At 49.1% G+C, this 16,223-nt stretch overlaps 7 protein-coding genes across 7 annotated transcripts; 3 read left to right on the plus strand and 4 right to left on the minus strand.

Moving 5' to 3' along the window:
• Nucleotides 1–623: 623 nt before the first annotated feature.
• Nucleotides 624–3,064, plus strand: EI90DRAFT_2924648 (uncharacterized protein; the record flags this gene model as incomplete). Its single annotated transcript, XM_039054870.1, has 9 exons — nt 624–1,006; nt 1,146–1,369; nt 1,486–1,511; nt 1,656–1,694; nt 1,842–1,897; nt 2,009–2,092; nt 2,202–2,332; nt 2,452–2,623; nt 2,746–3,064. The coding sequence occupies 9 exons, from the start codon at nt 624–626 to the stop codon at nt 3,062–3,064; spliced, it is 1,434 nt and encodes a 477-aa protein (XP_038914656.1).
• Nucleotides 3,065–7,431: 4,367 nt separating this feature from the next.
• On the minus strand, nt 7,432–8,573 carry EI90DRAFT_3125412 (ATP11 protein-domain-containing protein; the record flags this gene model as incomplete). The annotated part of the gene is made up of 3 exons (XM_039063824.1): nt 7,432–8,157; nt 8,209–8,389; nt 8,446–8,573. The coding sequence occupies 3 exons, from the start codon at nt 8,571–8,573 to the stop codon at nt 7,432–7,434; spliced, it is 1,035 nt and encodes a 344-aa protein (XP_038914657.1).
• A 227-nt stretch (nt 8,574–8,800) lies between these two features.
• EI90DRAFT_2855542 (ubiquinol-cytochrome C reductase UQCRX/QCR9-like protein) lies at nt 8,801–9,032 on the minus strand (the record flags this gene model as incomplete). Its single annotated transcript, XM_039053767.1, has 2 exons — nt 8,801–8,836; nt 8,898–9,032. Coding segments are annotated over 2 exons (171 nt in total), but the record flags the coding sequence as incomplete, so codon positions are not given.
• A 264-nt stretch (nt 9,033–9,296) lies between these two features.
• Nucleotides 9,297–9,767, plus strand: EI90DRAFT_2924303 (uncharacterized protein; the record flags this gene model as incomplete). Its single annotated transcript, XM_039054857.1, has 1 exon — nt 9,297–9,767. The coding sequence occupies one exon, from the start codon at nt 9,297–9,299 to the stop codon at nt 9,765–9,767; it is 471 nt and encodes a 156-aa protein (XP_038914659.1).
• Nucleotides 9,523–11,771, minus strand: EI90DRAFT_3063189 (nitrogen permease regulator 2-domain-containing protein). Its single transcript, XM_039060708.1, has 6 exons — nt 11,200–11,771; nt 10,899–11,144; nt 10,745–10,842; nt 10,557–10,687; nt 10,168–10,504; nt 9,523–10,111 (listed from the first exon to the last, which is right to left on the minus strand). Exons 1-6 carry the CDS (start codon nt 11,755–11,757, stop codon nt 9,796–9,798), a joined length of 1,686 nt encoding a protein of 561 aa, XP_038914660.1. The 5' UTR covers nt 11,758–11,771; the 3' UTR covers nt 9,523–9,795.
• A 25-nt stretch (nt 11,772–11,796) lies between these two features.
• Nucleotides 11,797–13,743, plus strand: EI90DRAFT_3063191 (uncharacterized protein). The gene is made up of 5 exons (XM_039060709.1): nt 11,797–11,962; nt 12,037–12,490; nt 12,544–12,695; nt 12,806–12,919; nt 12,976–13,743. Exons 2-5 carry the CDS (start codon nt 12,045–12,047, stop codon nt 13,383–13,385), a joined length of 1,122 nt encoding a protein of 373 aa, XP_038914661.1. The 5' UTR covers nt 11,797–11,962; nt 12,037–12,044; the 3' UTR covers nt 13,386–13,743.
• EI90DRAFT_3063194 (uncharacterized protein) lies at nt 13,744–15,714 on the minus strand. The gene is made up of 4 exons (XM_039060710.1): nt 15,148–15,714; nt 14,583–15,081; nt 14,344–14,522; nt 13,744–14,278 (listed from the first exon to the last, which is right to left on the minus strand). The coding sequence occupies exons 1-4, from the start codon at nt 15,511–15,513 to the stop codon at nt 14,063–14,065; spliced, it is 1,260 nt and encodes a 419-aa protein (XP_038914662.1). The 5' UTR covers nt 15,514–15,714; the 3' UTR covers nt 13,744–14,062.
• Between the last annotated feature and the right edge of the window lie 509 nt (nt 15,715–16,223).

A 16,223-nucleotide genomic window follows, 5' to 3' on the forward strand; every position in this document is an offset into this window, starting at 1 on the left:
TCTCCCCTCTCCCCTTAGAGGACGAAACTCAAGGTCCAGATCACCTAGTGGCAGATCCTTTTCCTTATCCTGTAATGGCGGAGCTGCGCTGTTTCCCATCCATCATTCCCTTCTTCGGGAGAGAACCTACCAGAATTGGATCACAACGAACAAACAAAACAGAGTAAAATAAAACACCCCAAATGATGTTTATGTCACCTCCATTCCGATAACCGATCGGAAGTTCCATTCGTCATTTCTGCTTCTCTAGTATCCAACAGCAGCATAGCGTTCCAAATCCTGGACCTCCATCCAATTCTCTCCTCCTAATCGTCCATAAACACTGTCCTCCTCAAGTAAGTAAGGTGATAACAACTGGGTTAGACTCAAGTCCAACCCATCCTCCTATCTATTTCTACCCATACGACTTGGTGGCTTGCAAACCTTCCAATTGGGTCTACGAGTTAAGATCTGCCATCAACCCCTCTTTCGACCCCCAACCCCCCTCTATTCATATTGGCGCCCGTCTTCAATTCGTCATTGGCTGGTGATCTCTTTACTACTCCCCCCACCAGCCGCAAATATCAACATCCCCCAACACCCCCCAACACCTTTCAACAACCTCCACAAATACATTCAAACACATGGCACTCCCTCATCCTTCCAAAGATATTTTCATCGCCGCCGTCATCGCTTCTTCTCTCACCACCGTAGCTTTCTTTGCCTATGATACTTACAAGCGCAGCACCACACGACGACAAGCTCTCTCTCGTATTTCACCTTCGGTCCCGCGTACGCCGAACAACAAAACAACTAACCGTAGTGTTGGCAACCCTATCGCACCTCAGAATGATAGCCGAGAGCAAAAGGTCACGCCCCAGTTCGATGACGACCTCATCCGCGAGTTCTTAGCAAGGAACTATGCCTTTTTCGGGTCTCAAGCTATGAACAAAGTCCGTTGTGCGTCCGTGGTGATTGTTGGTTGCGGCGGAGTTGGTAGTTGGGCCGCTCTCATGCTTCTCCGAAGGTAAAAATTTTTTCGAAAAAAAGTTAAAAAAAAAAACAGAACAAAATAAAAATTTTGGTTAATTGAATTACATAACCACTTCCTTTTTTATGCATCTTCCGGAACTGGTTCTCCATCGCGTGTTTTTTGGTCTTCAAAGCGGCGTCTCCAACATACGGCTCATCGACTTTGACCTCGTCTCCCTCAGCAGTCTCAATCGTCACGCTTGCGCCGTCCTCGCTGACGTTGGTATTCCAAAAGTCACCGCGTGCAAACAATTCTTCAGCCGAGTCGCTCCCTGGGCCAACATTGATGCCCGAATAGAACTATGGCAGGATAACACACAGGGGTATGAGCTTCTTCAAGGAGCGGACTGGGTGATCGGTGAGCCACCGCCATTTATTTTTATCCCTGGCAGTGCCTTCCTCAACGACGCTACTCATTTCTCCTTCTCTTCTTCTTCCTTGATGCTAACGCTCTATTCCTCATACTTCCGGTAGACGCGATCGACAACATTAGCACAAAGGTGACTGCTTTTTTTTTTTTCTACTTTGTGCCTATCGGCTTCCTCATACAACCATGGGATTGTCACTTATCTTTTGTGCACCCTTGCTTCTATATCCCCCCCCCCCCTCGCGCATGTGGCTACGCGCTCTCACACTTGCAATAGGTGGACCTGCTCACGCACTGCCATCGACACTGCATTCCGGTAAGAAGAAGACGTTTCCTTGTGACCCAAAACAAGCCATGATCGTCCCAACGCTTAACGATCGTATCATTTCGTTTCTGGGGGGGGGGGGAATATGATGGACTGACTACCCGTGCACTTTCGGGGGTTGTTCCCTTTTCAATCTAGATCTTCGCATCAATGGGGGCTGGAGCCAAGTCGGATCCAACAAGGGTGCAGATAAGGTGAGCGTCCCCTTCCCATGCTATTCTTTCCCCCAACCCCCCCTCCTTCCCGCTGCCCGAGGTATCGCTCAAGTGTTTAATCTTCCACGTCCCTGTGTTTATCACCAACAGCGACATTGCCTTTACACAACAAGACCCTCTCGCACGTTCTGTCAGGCGCCGGTTAAGACTGAACGGCATTGACCAAGGGATTCCGTAAGTTCCCGCTATTATTTCTCACCAAGGGTGTGATGCAAACCCTCCCCCCCTAACAACCCCATCCTTTTTATTTAATCTAATGGCGCGCATGAATGTGTGTGTGCAGCGTGGTCTATTCTACAGAGGTGCCTAGTCAGGTCAAGCTTTTACCCCTTCCAGAAGACGAGTTTCAGAAAGGATCCGTACATGAACTGGGCGCGCTCGATAATTTCCGCGTCAGAATCCTTCCGGTGATAGGTGAGCCTATCGCCGATCCACTGATACCAACTGTTCACACACTCGTTTTTTTTTTTTTTTCTTTCTGCCAACCACCCCCACACGCGTCACGCGTGTAAACACAAAAACCCCTCTTCCAGGCCCACTTCCATCTATATTCGGCTTGCATATTGCGAGTTACATCATATGTCAGCTGGCAGGCAAGCCGATCCCTCACCCCCTCCCTTCTAAGAATAGATGGAAGCTCTACGCTTCTCTTACAAAAGATCTCGCTGTCCGCGAAGGGAGACTTGAACCCGATGGGCTTCAAAGGTGAGTAAGCTCGGGACCTGTATGACCACTTTTCTATTTTTCGTCTGGTCCCCACTTGCATAATACTGTCGGGGGGGGGCAATGATAACTCGTGTTCTAACCAAATCCACCTCCCCATTCAGGAAACTCCCTATCGACGAACGGGATGTGGGGTACATTTTCGATGACCTTCATAGCAGTCGTTCGGTCGTACCACCACATTCCCTTCTCGCAAAACCCGTCCTCACGAGATGGGACGTGCGACAGCCTCTATCGCTCATTAATTGTGTCGTCTTGTCTCAAGATGACCTTGGGAGATTGGACGCAAAAGGTGGAATCGGCGATGAGGTAGAGTGGTGGGGTGGTAACGAAGGAGATGAGAATGCGGTGATCGGTCAAGTGGTCCGCGCTATCGTTCGCCGACGACAAGAGGAAGCTCGAGAAGTTCTGGAGCGACTCTGAGGGCGGTGGGAAAAGAAGATAACGTACGTGCCGATGGGAACCTTGATTCACGGCAAGCCGCCAACGCTAGCAAAGAGTAGCAAAGGGGGTGGGTGGTGTTTCCCGCTGCAGAGCTTTGGGATGGTTTGGACTATCTAAGGGGACCGTAGATTTTCCTTTGCGTCTTCGTCTTCTTCCAGCCGTGTTGATCGCGTTGCTTGGGGAATAGGGAAGACCCTAATGGTAGATCTGAACCTGAGTTAGGGGGGAGCTGACTTCTAGACCGTTGTCTTTTGCTTGATAATCTCATGACGATACAACCCTGGATGGCTCCACAAGGATTGCGCGCGCGCACATGCGCATGCGCGTGGCCGGGCCAACACAAAGGCAACAACTCCTTTTTCATGTGAACCAATGGATGCAAAACTTTTCCTGAGAATGCGGCAACGTCCATTATGATATTCCGGGGCGCTAAGTTCTCATACAGTACTGTTCGCCGATGGGGGCGGGGGGAGGGACCTGGGCAAAGTATAATGGCGCATGATTTCTTATTTCTTCAGTTGTACTTTTGCCTATTGGTTTGATCCCGTTCCTGGATAGCTGACTGGGCTGATGTAATAGTGCCTGGATCTCTTAAATGTGCATTGCAATTGCATTCCCCCGTCAACCAACATTTGCGTGATGCAATCACACACACACACACACATGCACACATGTGGACCGGCTTCATCTCGCGCTATATTATTTCCGTTATCGCGTCTTGATAGCGGTTGCTTCCTGGCATCAACTAGGCGGCTAGTGGAACTTCTTCTTCCAACGTAGTTACTGATAAGACGATAAACTCTCTCCGAGCGAGCGAGCAGTACTAACCCGTTCATTATTGCTTCAACGATGGACGACAGTACGTCCCTCTGTATATATTTTGGAATGTACGTGGGTTTCTAGTAGTCCCGACGCTGATGCTAATTCTACGCACTGAAAGCTGACATGCATGACCGGTCTCATGACGATGATAGCATGCAAAACGAGTCCCTTGATATAATTCTCACCGAGAATAACCCTATGAGGAGAGGACTGTCACCCAACACTCATGATGTATTCTAGAACAAACATAAATTTGTTCTATGACGTAGATCCACCCTTGGGTGCCCTGAGGGTTTTTTTGTTCAGGGGTCAGATCAGTACTCATCATATGCGTTGAAATCCAACACCAGCCCATCATCACCGCGGGCACCGCGGCCGCCGGCCTTTCATAGTAACAACGCTTCAAAAGAATCGATACGGCGATTGCGACGATTGAGTTTCCCCCATGCATGACCCAGATGTCCTAGACTCGTATGGCTGGTATTTCTGTGTGGAGGAAAGGGTCGAAATTTTTCCAATGAAATGGGGTGTCACTCGCAACATCGTAAGCAATATGCAGGTCGAACGCACGGGCCTTGGTACGGTGTCGTCATATTGACCGTCACACTGAGAACAAATGACTCGGACAAGTTGTCCAATGAATTCGGTCGTTCTTTGGACCGTCCGACAATTCAAGTTTTAATGATGACTTTATTCGCCCGTTCAACTCTGCCATCCAAGAGCGCTATATATATTAGCGCTTGCGCTTCGCCTAAACTCTGTGTGGCGCGCGCTGATCGACGGCTTTGCATGAACGCCGCAAACCAACGTACGAATTGCGAGATGAACATTATGTACAGGTTTTATAAAAGCTGGGATCTTAAATAAAAAAGATAGGAGGATGCTTAGGGCTGCTAAATTCGCGAGTGAAGACATGGCGCATGCTCGGTGTATCTCGAGGGAGAAAAATTGTAAAGTCAAATAATTGCTGTTACATACTAGTAGTGCCACTGATATCAGGATGTCCATCCACTGCCGGCGCCAAGTTTGATGCATAATCTTGCAACAGTGCTCTTCGCTGTGCTGGGAGACAACGTACGGTCTTGTCAGATTCTGGCTGAGGATGGCAATGCAGTGACGGAGAGGTATGCATGCATGGTCACTCGGTACCGTGCATGATGTCGTCGAACAACGATCATCAAACTGTGGGTTCGGTAGAATCGAGCTAGCTGCTTTGCAGCCAGTCACCCGCACCAAAACTAATCGTCTTTGAAAATGTTTGGCTCCGACGCGCGTGTTTAACTCGATGCCACGATATATGTCACTGGGTGTTTTCGACGCCCCAAGTTCATGCATTGGGTGGCATGGAATGCGACCAAGTCGCTCGCTATCACTAGTCATAAACCTGCCGTCACTCGGAAGAGGCGACCGGGCTACCTGCTTTGCTGCGATTTTAGCGTTGCATTGCATGGTGAACCGCGAACGAACCCCCTGCCTAGCCTGCGCGTGCGCGTGCGGCGCATGCGATCATCAATGGGTGACTAAAATTACCCCACCCAGCCTGTTAGCTTGAATCATGCTGATGCCTGGCCCTAATTCGGCGCGGAGCCATTAATTATTGTCCCCATCGGATTTGCTGGATGCATTTGAGAGACTCGACAACGCAAACTCTAGGCTCCCCTTCAGGATCGATGGTACTACATTAAATCAGCGACTTCAGGTTCGAATCACTTGCCTGGAACCAAAGATGGAGTTGGCGTCTAAGCCCGCGCGGTAGAAAGAAATAAAGGTGAGAGGTCATGTACAGTATCACCTGTTGCATGATACCACTATCATAGGTACCAAATCGAGCACTAAATTGCTTTTCACTTTTTTTATAAACGAGGAGAACAGCATTCTGTCCATCTGTCCGCATCCCTCCTCGTCGCTCACTCCCCCTGCTCGGAGTAGGGTAACCCCCCTTTTTTTAAAAAAAAAAAAAAATTCTAAGGGTTGTTGATGTCTGCAATCAGTATTTAGAACCCTTCCCGGATCATTGACACACACACACACACACACACACATTGCACTGCTTCCGTGAACCATGAGCCCCCCATCACCGCCGACGATCAATGTCACTGCGTTGTGATAGGATGAGCGCGCTTCGGTCTCCTGAACGACCCCAACTCGGACAGACTTAGCCGCCATCTTGGTCAGAATCAATTGTAACCCACTGCCGACGCTATTCCCACCGTTGTCCTCGACTTCCCTGGCTAGTTCAGGACAACGAGCTCATCAGTACTGATAACAATTGATTCAACCGTCGTCTGCCCAACTTACGGGTGCCTCCCCCCTCCCTCTGCGCCACATCATTCCCCTCCCCTCCCCCCTTTCATACAGGCTGGCGATCCTCGCCTCCAAGTTCTTCAGAGACCGAAGAATTACCACGGAAAAGTCTCCGGCCAACCCACAGGAAACCCTTCTCCCCCCCCCCATCCCCGAGCTCCCCAAATTGGTGAAGGGAAGACACGGTAGGCCTTGTAACTTTTAAGCATGCATTGCATTATCCCTCCCCCCCCACACACACTCGATTACCATGATTTCTTTTCCACCCCTTGATAGTGAGTACGAGGTTTACGATTGTCGCTGTTACCCATCTGGAAATCCTCGCGACCCATCATGAAGCCAAAGTCTTCGCCAGCCTTTGCTAAATTTGCACGTCAAGCTTTGGACCGGTGTTCGTGGTTCCCTCTCAGGCTGAAATTCAAGGGACGCTTTGGACGTTGTCGTCCCCGTGCTAGTATGTGTATTGGCAGAATTCATGAGGGCATTATTATTGGACATTTCACCCGCCTCCTTCTTAGTCATATCGGAACGGTGCCCAATTACTTAAGGTTGGAGGAGGTACATACATCGGTCAATCGCCGAGGGGGGTAATGGGCATTACGAAAGATGGAAGCAACGAGACACTGGGGTGGTATCGTTTAGTTCATCGGTTGCGCTACATCTGCCCGTTGAATGAATCCAGCGCCCCTGCTAGTGTCCATGTTTTCTTTGAAATTACGGCCGATGAGAAAAAAAAAAAAACTAGTGTGGCCATTTGAGTCGAACCGCAATAATAAGTTCCACGCTGCTGCTTGAGTCCTTCATGTCCACCCCTGAAACCCCTTTGTATTAAAGGTAGATCCCCACTGCTTGTATTAAGGGCAATTGAATTTGCTTCCTTCACGCTCCCCACTTGCTTTAGATGGGATTATAGGTCCGGACAACGGGTAGGGCACTTGCGCCGTATCACCAGGCGAAAAGCCCTCTTTCAACCCGAAGCCTTTGGACTAGGTAGGGAATAGACCCAAGTAGCCATTGCCCTTTTCCTCTTAATCAGACAATGTCCGGTCCCCATCAACTACCCAATCCCACTCCCCCCTTCCTCTATTCAATCAGTCCATCGTCACCAGGCGACCGTTACAAGTGAGCTGAAATGAAATACGCAACAAAGCAGTTAGAATTCCGTATATTTTAATCTGAATGCTTCATACAGCTGAACAAGGACTCGGGCAGATCAACTTTTATGAACCAAGTCCCACATCTTCATACTTCATTAGCTGCTCATAGTTGAACTTGCTTGGATCTTCATGGAAGAGTTTCAAGAGGCTGAACGCCTCTTGTCCTGCGGCTCCTTCAGCGGGGAGGTAAAACCGCTGCAAACCCATCGCTAATAACTGCGCGTCCATCTGACTGAGCAGATATCCCCCTGATGGCGATTTCGTGATCTCCCCACGCAAAAGGACGGTGCCGTGTGTGTGAGAGAGGTCGGGATAATGTGTTAAAACGAGACGCGGTTGAGCAAATGATCCGTGAAGCTTGTATTCTTGCAGCGTGGTGAACAACACCGTGGTGATAGGAGGTAGGCGCATAGGTAGAGAGGCGGGGGGAGAATCTGAGTCCGGTGAATTCATAAGTGCTTCAACAGGATCAATCGAGGATGGAGGGGGAGGGGGAGGGTGAAATCCCCATTCGAGGAAGAAAAATTCAGTCCCAAACTCTTGCTCCCCACCCGTTGCATCTTCCCCCGTGTTTGTTGTCCTTCTTGCCAGGGGCAACAGGAACGTAGGGTATTTCCTGGCGCGCTCGATTATAGCTTCGTATTTACCTAGGGGGACAGAGGCAGAGAGGAACCCGATTCCTGTTCCTTCTGATCGTGAGGCATGGTAAAAATTCCAGAGAGCAGACACCTGCTCTAGGGTATGGGGTGTTTGTAAGAGTTTTGGGATGTTAAGTAGGGTGGATAGCGGCTAGCAATGCAATGGGCATTAATTTGATGTGCGCCAAAGATCCAAAATGACACTCGCCTTGATAGGCGAACTATCCTTCCTTCCGAGATTCGAGCGTACTTTCTCCCGCAGCTGAGAGTAAGAAGCGGAAGGTGTGGCAGACTCAGATTTCTTCCCTGCCAATTCCCCCACAAACTCCACAGGTTTCGGTCCCAGCTTGGTTTTGAGCTCACTCAGGTTATTTACACCTTCACTTTCAACTCCTTTAGACTATTATGTATATCTCAGTGGGACATCACAAATGCTTACCTTTCCATTCGAGCTTTTAGTTTCTCAGCATATTTCAATGCCACTCCAGGAGGAAGAGATGAATTGCAACGACATGACGCGGTGGGTCGTGTCACCCAATGAGCGATGCGAGAACGTCGAAAATTCATCAGAGGAAGTTCACAGTTTTGGTGCGTTCTCAGGAAATAAGCGCTAGGCAAAGCTTCAATTCAAAAACGGCTAATTCCGTCCGTTATAGGTCAAACAGACAAATGGGTCCATACGACAGCGTGGTGCGTGCAGTTGGAGGTAACTGTCTGGTTAAGGGAAACGGAGTGGGCTACATGACATCTCCGCTAGGAGATGGCAAAAACTAGTCATCAGAAGATTCAGAAGATTCAACATATTTCGATCGGATATCCTTCCATTGTTTCTAGCATTAGATATGAATTAGTGCCAAACGGTACGAGACAGTGGATACCACAAATCCTCACTCCTTGGTTCCAAGTATCCCATATCTTTGAAATACCGAGGTCGAACCCAATTCCGAATGCAAAGGCTCCGGCAAATACGGTTGACACAAAGACGGAATTCCGCTTGAACACGGTTCGATATAAGGAGTTAGCCAGCTATAGAAAGTGTCTTAGCAGCGGTCTCCCCAGTTGGATAACAGTAGTGATACGCACCGACATCGTTACACTGGTGAGAACCAAAAACGGTGAAGGCTGGATTCGTGTGACAATGTTCTCAGAGTCACAAGCACATTTTTCTGTCACGCCCCCCTTCATCACAAGGCCCAAGAAATGTGGCGCTTGTTGAGCTCTCTACCGAGGAGACTGTTCTCCGAACGGCTTTCCAGCCCTTTGGAAGCCCAGAGAGGATTTTCTACTGCCATGGAACCGACAGGACCAATAACAAGATCCAAAGCTCCAGCTTTCCGGGCCATAGCATCCCACCCAACCGAAGTTATTCCCCTCCAAGTTTACGTGCAGTCAACTCGCAACAACACCATCATGTCGCTTGTCGGTGCAAACTCAAAAAATGGGATGCTTGGGTGCCTGCATACCGCAAGTGGAGGGAAAGTCGGGTTTAAGAAAGTTCAACGTTCAGGCTACGAAGCTGGATATCAATGCGCCATTAGCATATTTAAACATATTCGAAGGATGCAAGAAACTCTTCCAAACCCTTATTCGACGTTACAACTGTATTTCAACTTCAAAGGATTCGGCCAAGGCAGGGAGGGGGTCGTTCGTGCCATCGCGTCTACCGAAGGGGAGGATATTCGGAAGTTAATACAACGAGTAACCGACCGCACACCCGTAAAAATTGGCGGAACCCGTCCAAAGAAACGCCGAGTTTTATAATCGAATTTCGCACCCATCTTCTACATACTTATCGGTATATAATGCGAACTCTCCCGAATCGATCTACTTCCGCGGTGTCATGATCCAGAACTTCATCATATTTCTGTTCTTTATCCGCCCCTCCAATGATGGCAAGATACTTCTCCAACTCATGCCAACTGACTCGAAACATCGTGCATAGCTCATCGGAATTGTGTGACCCGTCGAGCATTGACCCAAGTTTTTCTATAATGGCATCTTTGGGCTCTGCTCTCGCAGCAGACGTACCTCGGAGCATGCCTCCCGTCGTTACAGAGGTTCTTGATGTACTTTCTAATGAAGCGGGTTCGGTGGGGGGACAACAGCTGGGATGGGTACTGGTGGAAAGCTGACTTGGTTCGGAAAGGGTGTAGAGGTGGACGTCTGTCGTGTGCGTGTTGCTGGTTTGGTTGCAGAATTAGATGCTTCCCCACGCTTGGTTACATTGGGTGGCTTATTTGAAGATGTCAAGATGGATGCAGCATCCTTCATTAAGGCACCATTTTTCCCCTTTTTCAGTGTCCTCTCTCGAGGCAGGAGAACAGGCCAGCGATGTACTCGTCTCAGGAAACCCTTGATTGTGCCGAAAGTGACAAAACGCTGTGGGTCAATTCCACGCTCCGTAATATTGTTCTCTTCCATCCAACTGTGGATAGTTTTACTTGGCTTGAGCCGAGAATAGAGATGCAGCAAGTCCGTGAGAGATGATTGAGGGAAACCTGAAAGTAACGTGAGTTGCCTTCGCCCAAGATGTCGCGTAGCACGACTTGCCAGGCAATGTAACATACGGCGGGCACTCTTCTCGCACACCCTGATCTTCTGCCAACCACTGAATACTTGACTTGAAAGTATACATGTTACTGTACTGAAAGATGTCAATCATAATAATGCATTGGTAAAACCTATTTTCACGGGTGTTAGTGTTTTGGCTAGCCACCTTGATGAGGAACTGAACTCACAGCAGATGCTCCAGACAATGCCTTGTTAAGGCGGGGCTCGCATCGGCCAGGTCAGCAATCCGCTGCGCGTGGTTAACGCCGTTGATATGAGGGGTTATCTTGTAGCCATCATATCAATTACTCTCCGTTCCAGAATTCCGAAAGTGATACAAACCTTGGACATGGTGATGTCCCAGCTTGGGTCCTTTCTCTTCTCGAGGTTCAGCAGAGCCACAGGAACTTGCCAATCATGAACACGAGGTGGATTGGGAAAGAACGGAAATATTTGTAACTCAATGGAGTTGAAATTGTCGATGGGAATGGAGGTCTCAGAGTACGAGTTCAAGTCCTCATACAACTGTTCCAACATGGGCTGGATTGTAGCCAAGCAGTCGGGACTTGACAGAAGGCCAGACTCTTGCTACGTAGCCGCAGTCAGGGTCTACATCAAAGCGGGATACCCTCATCCATCCTACCTCGCAAGCGAGCAAGACTCTTGCAACCTTTCGCACGATGGGCTCGTAACATGAGATGTCGGCCATGCGATCAAAAACGAAGCACAGGTTGTAGCGGAAGGAATTCCGTCGCAACTCATCCCGATATCGGGAGCCAGTCAGTTTCACGGGGAATCCAATGATGCGGTGGCTCGGAGTGTTGCATCGAACCAAACGCCCACAGAGCTGGTCCTTCGGAATCACATACTCTGCGATGGATTTGAAGTCAAATATACCAATGATTGGTGTGCCTGCTTTGCTTCTATGAGGCTGAGACAATCCTCTGTTATGCGTTGGAGGCTTTGAACCCAGCCGGGCGGAAATCGAAGAAGAGTTCAGAGCAAAAGCGTCGGGTTCTGGCAGGGCCCCATTCAGGACTGGCATAACGTGTGGAGTGAGTGCTGCATTTGGTATTGGAGTGGTGATTGTTCCTTCTGGGACTTGGTATGCTATCTTAGGGCCTTGCTCTGGGTCGAAAGTTGCATAAAAAACACATCTTATTCGTGGAAGAAATGAGTCGGTGTCTGGGTGGGGCGACATAAGGAATGCGAAATGAATTGACTCCAACTGAATTCAATTGATACTTCTGTCCGTGCATTTTACCCTCGATCTGAGTTCACAACTTGCCTACATCTGCTTATCCGTAAAGGCAGTGACCAAGATACTTCACAACACATATTGAGCGGAAGACAGAGTACTTGGAAGAGTATTGAATAACACCCACACAGTTAATGGTGCCGATAAGGTGTGTGCGCAACCCGAATCAGCGGGGCAATCTTCGTGGTGCTCACGTTCGTTGTTTTCATCCCTACCCCGTAGGCGTGGTTATGATTGAAGTGACCAACGAATTGCCCTCTCCGGGCTACGTTCAGCGACTAGCCTACGTCCTTGTTCCGTCTCAGCCAAGCATTTTCAGCCCCGTGGCTCCCGAGCCGACTCCTAGCCCAGAGACACCCTCCTCCAAGCCGGTAGACATGCCCGAGGGCCCCGCCCCTGGACGTGGACACCGCAGGAAGCGTCCCCGCGTCCTTTTGGACGACTCCAAGATCGGTGCCGCGGACGATTCTTCGAGCGACTATGAAGACACTGCTGAGTACCGTGTGGAAAAGCGAAATGATGGCGGTCCCTCGAAACGGCTGAACATGAGTCAAATGGAGTTGAGAAGGCTTCCTCACGCGTCATGTCATTGTTGCCATAAGGCGTATGAATTCGAGGATGCAATACAATGTGTTCAATGTGCAATATTTTACTGCGTCTTTTGTCTCGAACGAAGGTCTGAGGCTTGTCTTGTTTTCAGGCATTTTTTTCTCACCCCCAATGATTTAGATTCGAGTTTAAATGCGATGAGAAAGATCCCAATTGGGTCTGCCCGCGTTGCCAAAACAGTTGCGTTTGTCCAGCTTGCAAACGAAAACGTGAATCCAGAAAGATGCCATTACGGCGAACGTCCTCCAGAGTTCCATCTGACTCTAAAACAAGTCAAGATTCCGAGAAAGAGGATGCATCGAACGATTTAAACTTGCCTCGCACCCGCGGCCAGGCGCGGAAACTTCTTCAGAAGGGACCGAAAACGAAAAGACCTTCGAAGACTTTCGACTCATCCATTTCGCCCTCCCTTCTTCCATGACGACCGCTGAAAACAACTGTCCCGAGCTGTCCCCGAGCATCCTTACTCCGTCCACTGTCGAGTCCCAATTATCAGGTGTGTAAACTATCCATCTGAGATGATCATTATCATAATTCTGACTGCGCCTCCAGCCTCTTCCCAAATGTTAGCCAACGATGGCACCGATATGGTTGTCCCTATCAGCTCACATATCCCTTCAACTTCCTCCATCTTTGCACCATCCAACATTCATGGAAGTGCGTTCATCTGGGACGATGCCCACATCATCTCGAAGGATGGAACGCCGGACATGTACCCTACCACGGCTCTCGCTCCGGCCCCAGAGAGAGATGCGCAGAGCTTCACATGGATGGACAATGATGCTGGAATGGAGAATGCCGACCAAGGGTACTTCGTGGACATCATGAATCTACCCCTAGCCCCTCCGTGCACCCATGATCCGATAATCACATGCGCTTGTTCGGGGAGAGCTCTTGCGGACGACAGGTTGGGCGCCGAGGAAACCGAGCCTTTTGCGAATTTCTTCACTGGACTTCTATGAGATATCGTGGGGTTACTCGTTCCACACCGCCCCTTTATCTTCGATATTATTTGCTCTTACTGCAGTCACCTCTAATTTGCATTTTCGTGATACTGCTGTTGGATACTCATACGTGGCCATATTTAGATGCTCACTTAGGATGGTATATGTATATACTAGCTTCTTACCTCGATCATACCTCTGCGATCATAACTCTGCCTTGTCCCAATCACCCTCCACCTTAGGCGGGATACCAACTCTATCCTCCACCTGATCCACTCGTGCCTCCCTTAGTATCTCACACACCTACTTTGTTACTTCCTCGCTGACTCTGTACAAACGTCGAGCTCAACATTCCAGATCAGTTGCTAACACTACGTTTCTCTTTCTGATTCGGCGGGAACTCAACAGCAACTGTTAAGTTGTCCCAAGCCCAGCCCTGAAACTCATTAAAATATAAAGCGAACGGTGCTGGGTCGGAAAACCCATGCTATAAAGGCGAACGGATAAGCACGATAAAATCGAAATGGCTTGTTTGAACCAAAAAGTAGAGTAATGTGTAAAGAAAACGGTTGAAAATATAGCAACGACGATTACTCTTAACCTAGCTATGTAAACTTGACATTGAATGAATGAGGGTGCAGCACAATCACCGCATAACGCAATAGTGGCACCCAACGACAGTAACAAAGGGCTGATTATTGCTGTTTACATTCCTCAGGATCGACTGTATCTTTTCCATCCTTGGCTGCACGGCGGCGAGGTGCTGGAATGTCCTCATCTTCCTCATCCTCGTCATCGTCATCGTCATCATCGTCGTCATCATCAAAGTCGTCGTCCTCCTCATAGTCATCGTCATCTTCTTCCCACTCAAGCGCCTTGCCGGTGAAGTAATCAACAGCACGAGGGATGACCTGTCAGCCAATAGGAAATCGTTAGTATACATTGGATCAGTTGGCACACAGTGCCCCGGACTTACCCGGTCTTTCAAATCCTGTCCTAGCTGGTAGTCCATCTCTAGATTCTCTTCAATTTCCTCCAACTCTTCATCATCCATACCAGCCTCGGCCTCTTCGGTAGGCGGTTCCGGAGGAGAGAAGAAGTTAAAGAATGATTCGGTGGGCTTGGCGCGACGGACTACCCGTGTACGGTTTGTGGCTGAAGAGTTACGGGGAATTGAACACGGAATGGTGAAAATTATAATCAGAATATTGTCACCTTTGTTTCGTTGCCTTTTCACTTCAATCTCTTGGGTCAGATCCTTATCTTCCTTCCAATGTATGGCCGACCCCACTGCACGTTCATACAAATAGTCTCCCTCGATGTCAAGTTCATCCTTATAGCGATACTCCTTGGTGAGTGTAGCATCTTCAAAGAATTCGTTGGGCGAGAAGTGGAATACAATCTTATATCCCTGGCGTTCCCCCTCGAGATACTCGAGTACGATATTCGTTAAATGTCGGAGTGCAGCCTCGTCGCGATCTGTAATTAAATTGCTGAACGCAATGTGGTTCCTCAGAGCTGTCAGCCAGAACTCGGGAATACCCTTTGGAGATTCTGCATTCGGATCGGCGGAATCCTTCGGCAGAGGCGTGGCGTCAGGGTCGCCTTTGGCTGTCACAGCTTCACCAGCCTCGACTTCACCCTCAGTGGGTTCGGCAACACCACTGATTATGTCCAGACGACGCTGATACAGCGGCTGAATGTGAGCAAGGAACTACAACCGAGGGAGAGCGTAATTAGCGATAATAGAAGGCAACGTGCCGACCTTGGGAACACATACTTTCTTTTCGAGTTCATACATTTCTTTCTTGTATTCCTTGAGCTTTGCGTCATAATCAGTGGCAACACCTTTGAGGCCCTCTACGCGCCGCTTGACTGGGACAGGCAAAGACTCGATATATCCACTACTCCTTCCGATCAAACTCGTGAGCTTGTGCTGCATCAGAGCATTGATAGCAGCCTGGGATGGATTCCTATCATCATCCTCTGCATCATTCTCATCAATGTCAGCTATAGTAGGGCGGGAGAGACGCGATGCGATTGGTGCGGGATTTAAGGGCGTGTTGACGGGAGTGGGGGCGCCTAAAGAACTTTGAGTTTGGAATGGAACCGAGGCGGAACCATGATCGGAAGATGAAGAAGTCATGTCACTAATGCAAGGATAGTTGTACTGGATTCTGAGGCGGGAGAATCAGGTAACTGAGAGGATGCGAAAAAAAAAACGAGGAGGCAAGTCCGCTCGCTCTCTCTTAATCCTCAGCTGACCCGGATGCAAAAAAAATAGCTGATTCGTAGGTGCACTGCCACCGCCCACCGGAGGATCTAAACCATGGATGCGCACATCGATTGTTACGATGCAACGAAGCGTTTCCGACCCATTAAGTGACCCGTTGTCCTTCATTTCTCCGTCTGCATAAATACTGGAGCGAAATTAGCCGATGCTCTGTCTGTCACGCTGTTTCTTGCTTGGCCTTCTATCTCCAGGAATCGCCTATATTGTATTTGAAGCGATTGTTTATAGCAGCCTGCAAGAGTTACGTGATCACGCCTCTCCAATGTAACGCGCATTGGAGATCGAGCATCAGAACCTGATGGAGATCATTGGCCTCGGACGCACACGCCTGCACACCCTGCGGCTTCTTCATTTCCGTGATTTCATAACCATCTCTAGACCCATGTCATTTCGTACACATTGGCTGTTGTGTCCCTTTCGCGACGCTAATTTCATCACCTTCTCAGGCATGCTAATCGGAGCCGACTCGACGAAAACCGTCCCGTACCGGTGACCGTCGCATCTTTAGGCTGCGTTGACCTCAACCGACAATGATGTCAAATAGTCCTGGTGTCTTAGGTTTG

This window comes from Cantharellus anzutake (assembly GCF_015039405.1).
Source record: "Cantharellus anzutake strain C23 chromosome Unknown EI90scaffold_32, whole genome shotgun sequence".
In the NCBI taxonomy this organism is placed as follows: domain Eukaryota; kingdom Fungi; phylum Basidiomycota; class Agaricomycetes; order Cantharellales; family Hydnaceae; genus Cantharellus; species Cantharellus anzutake.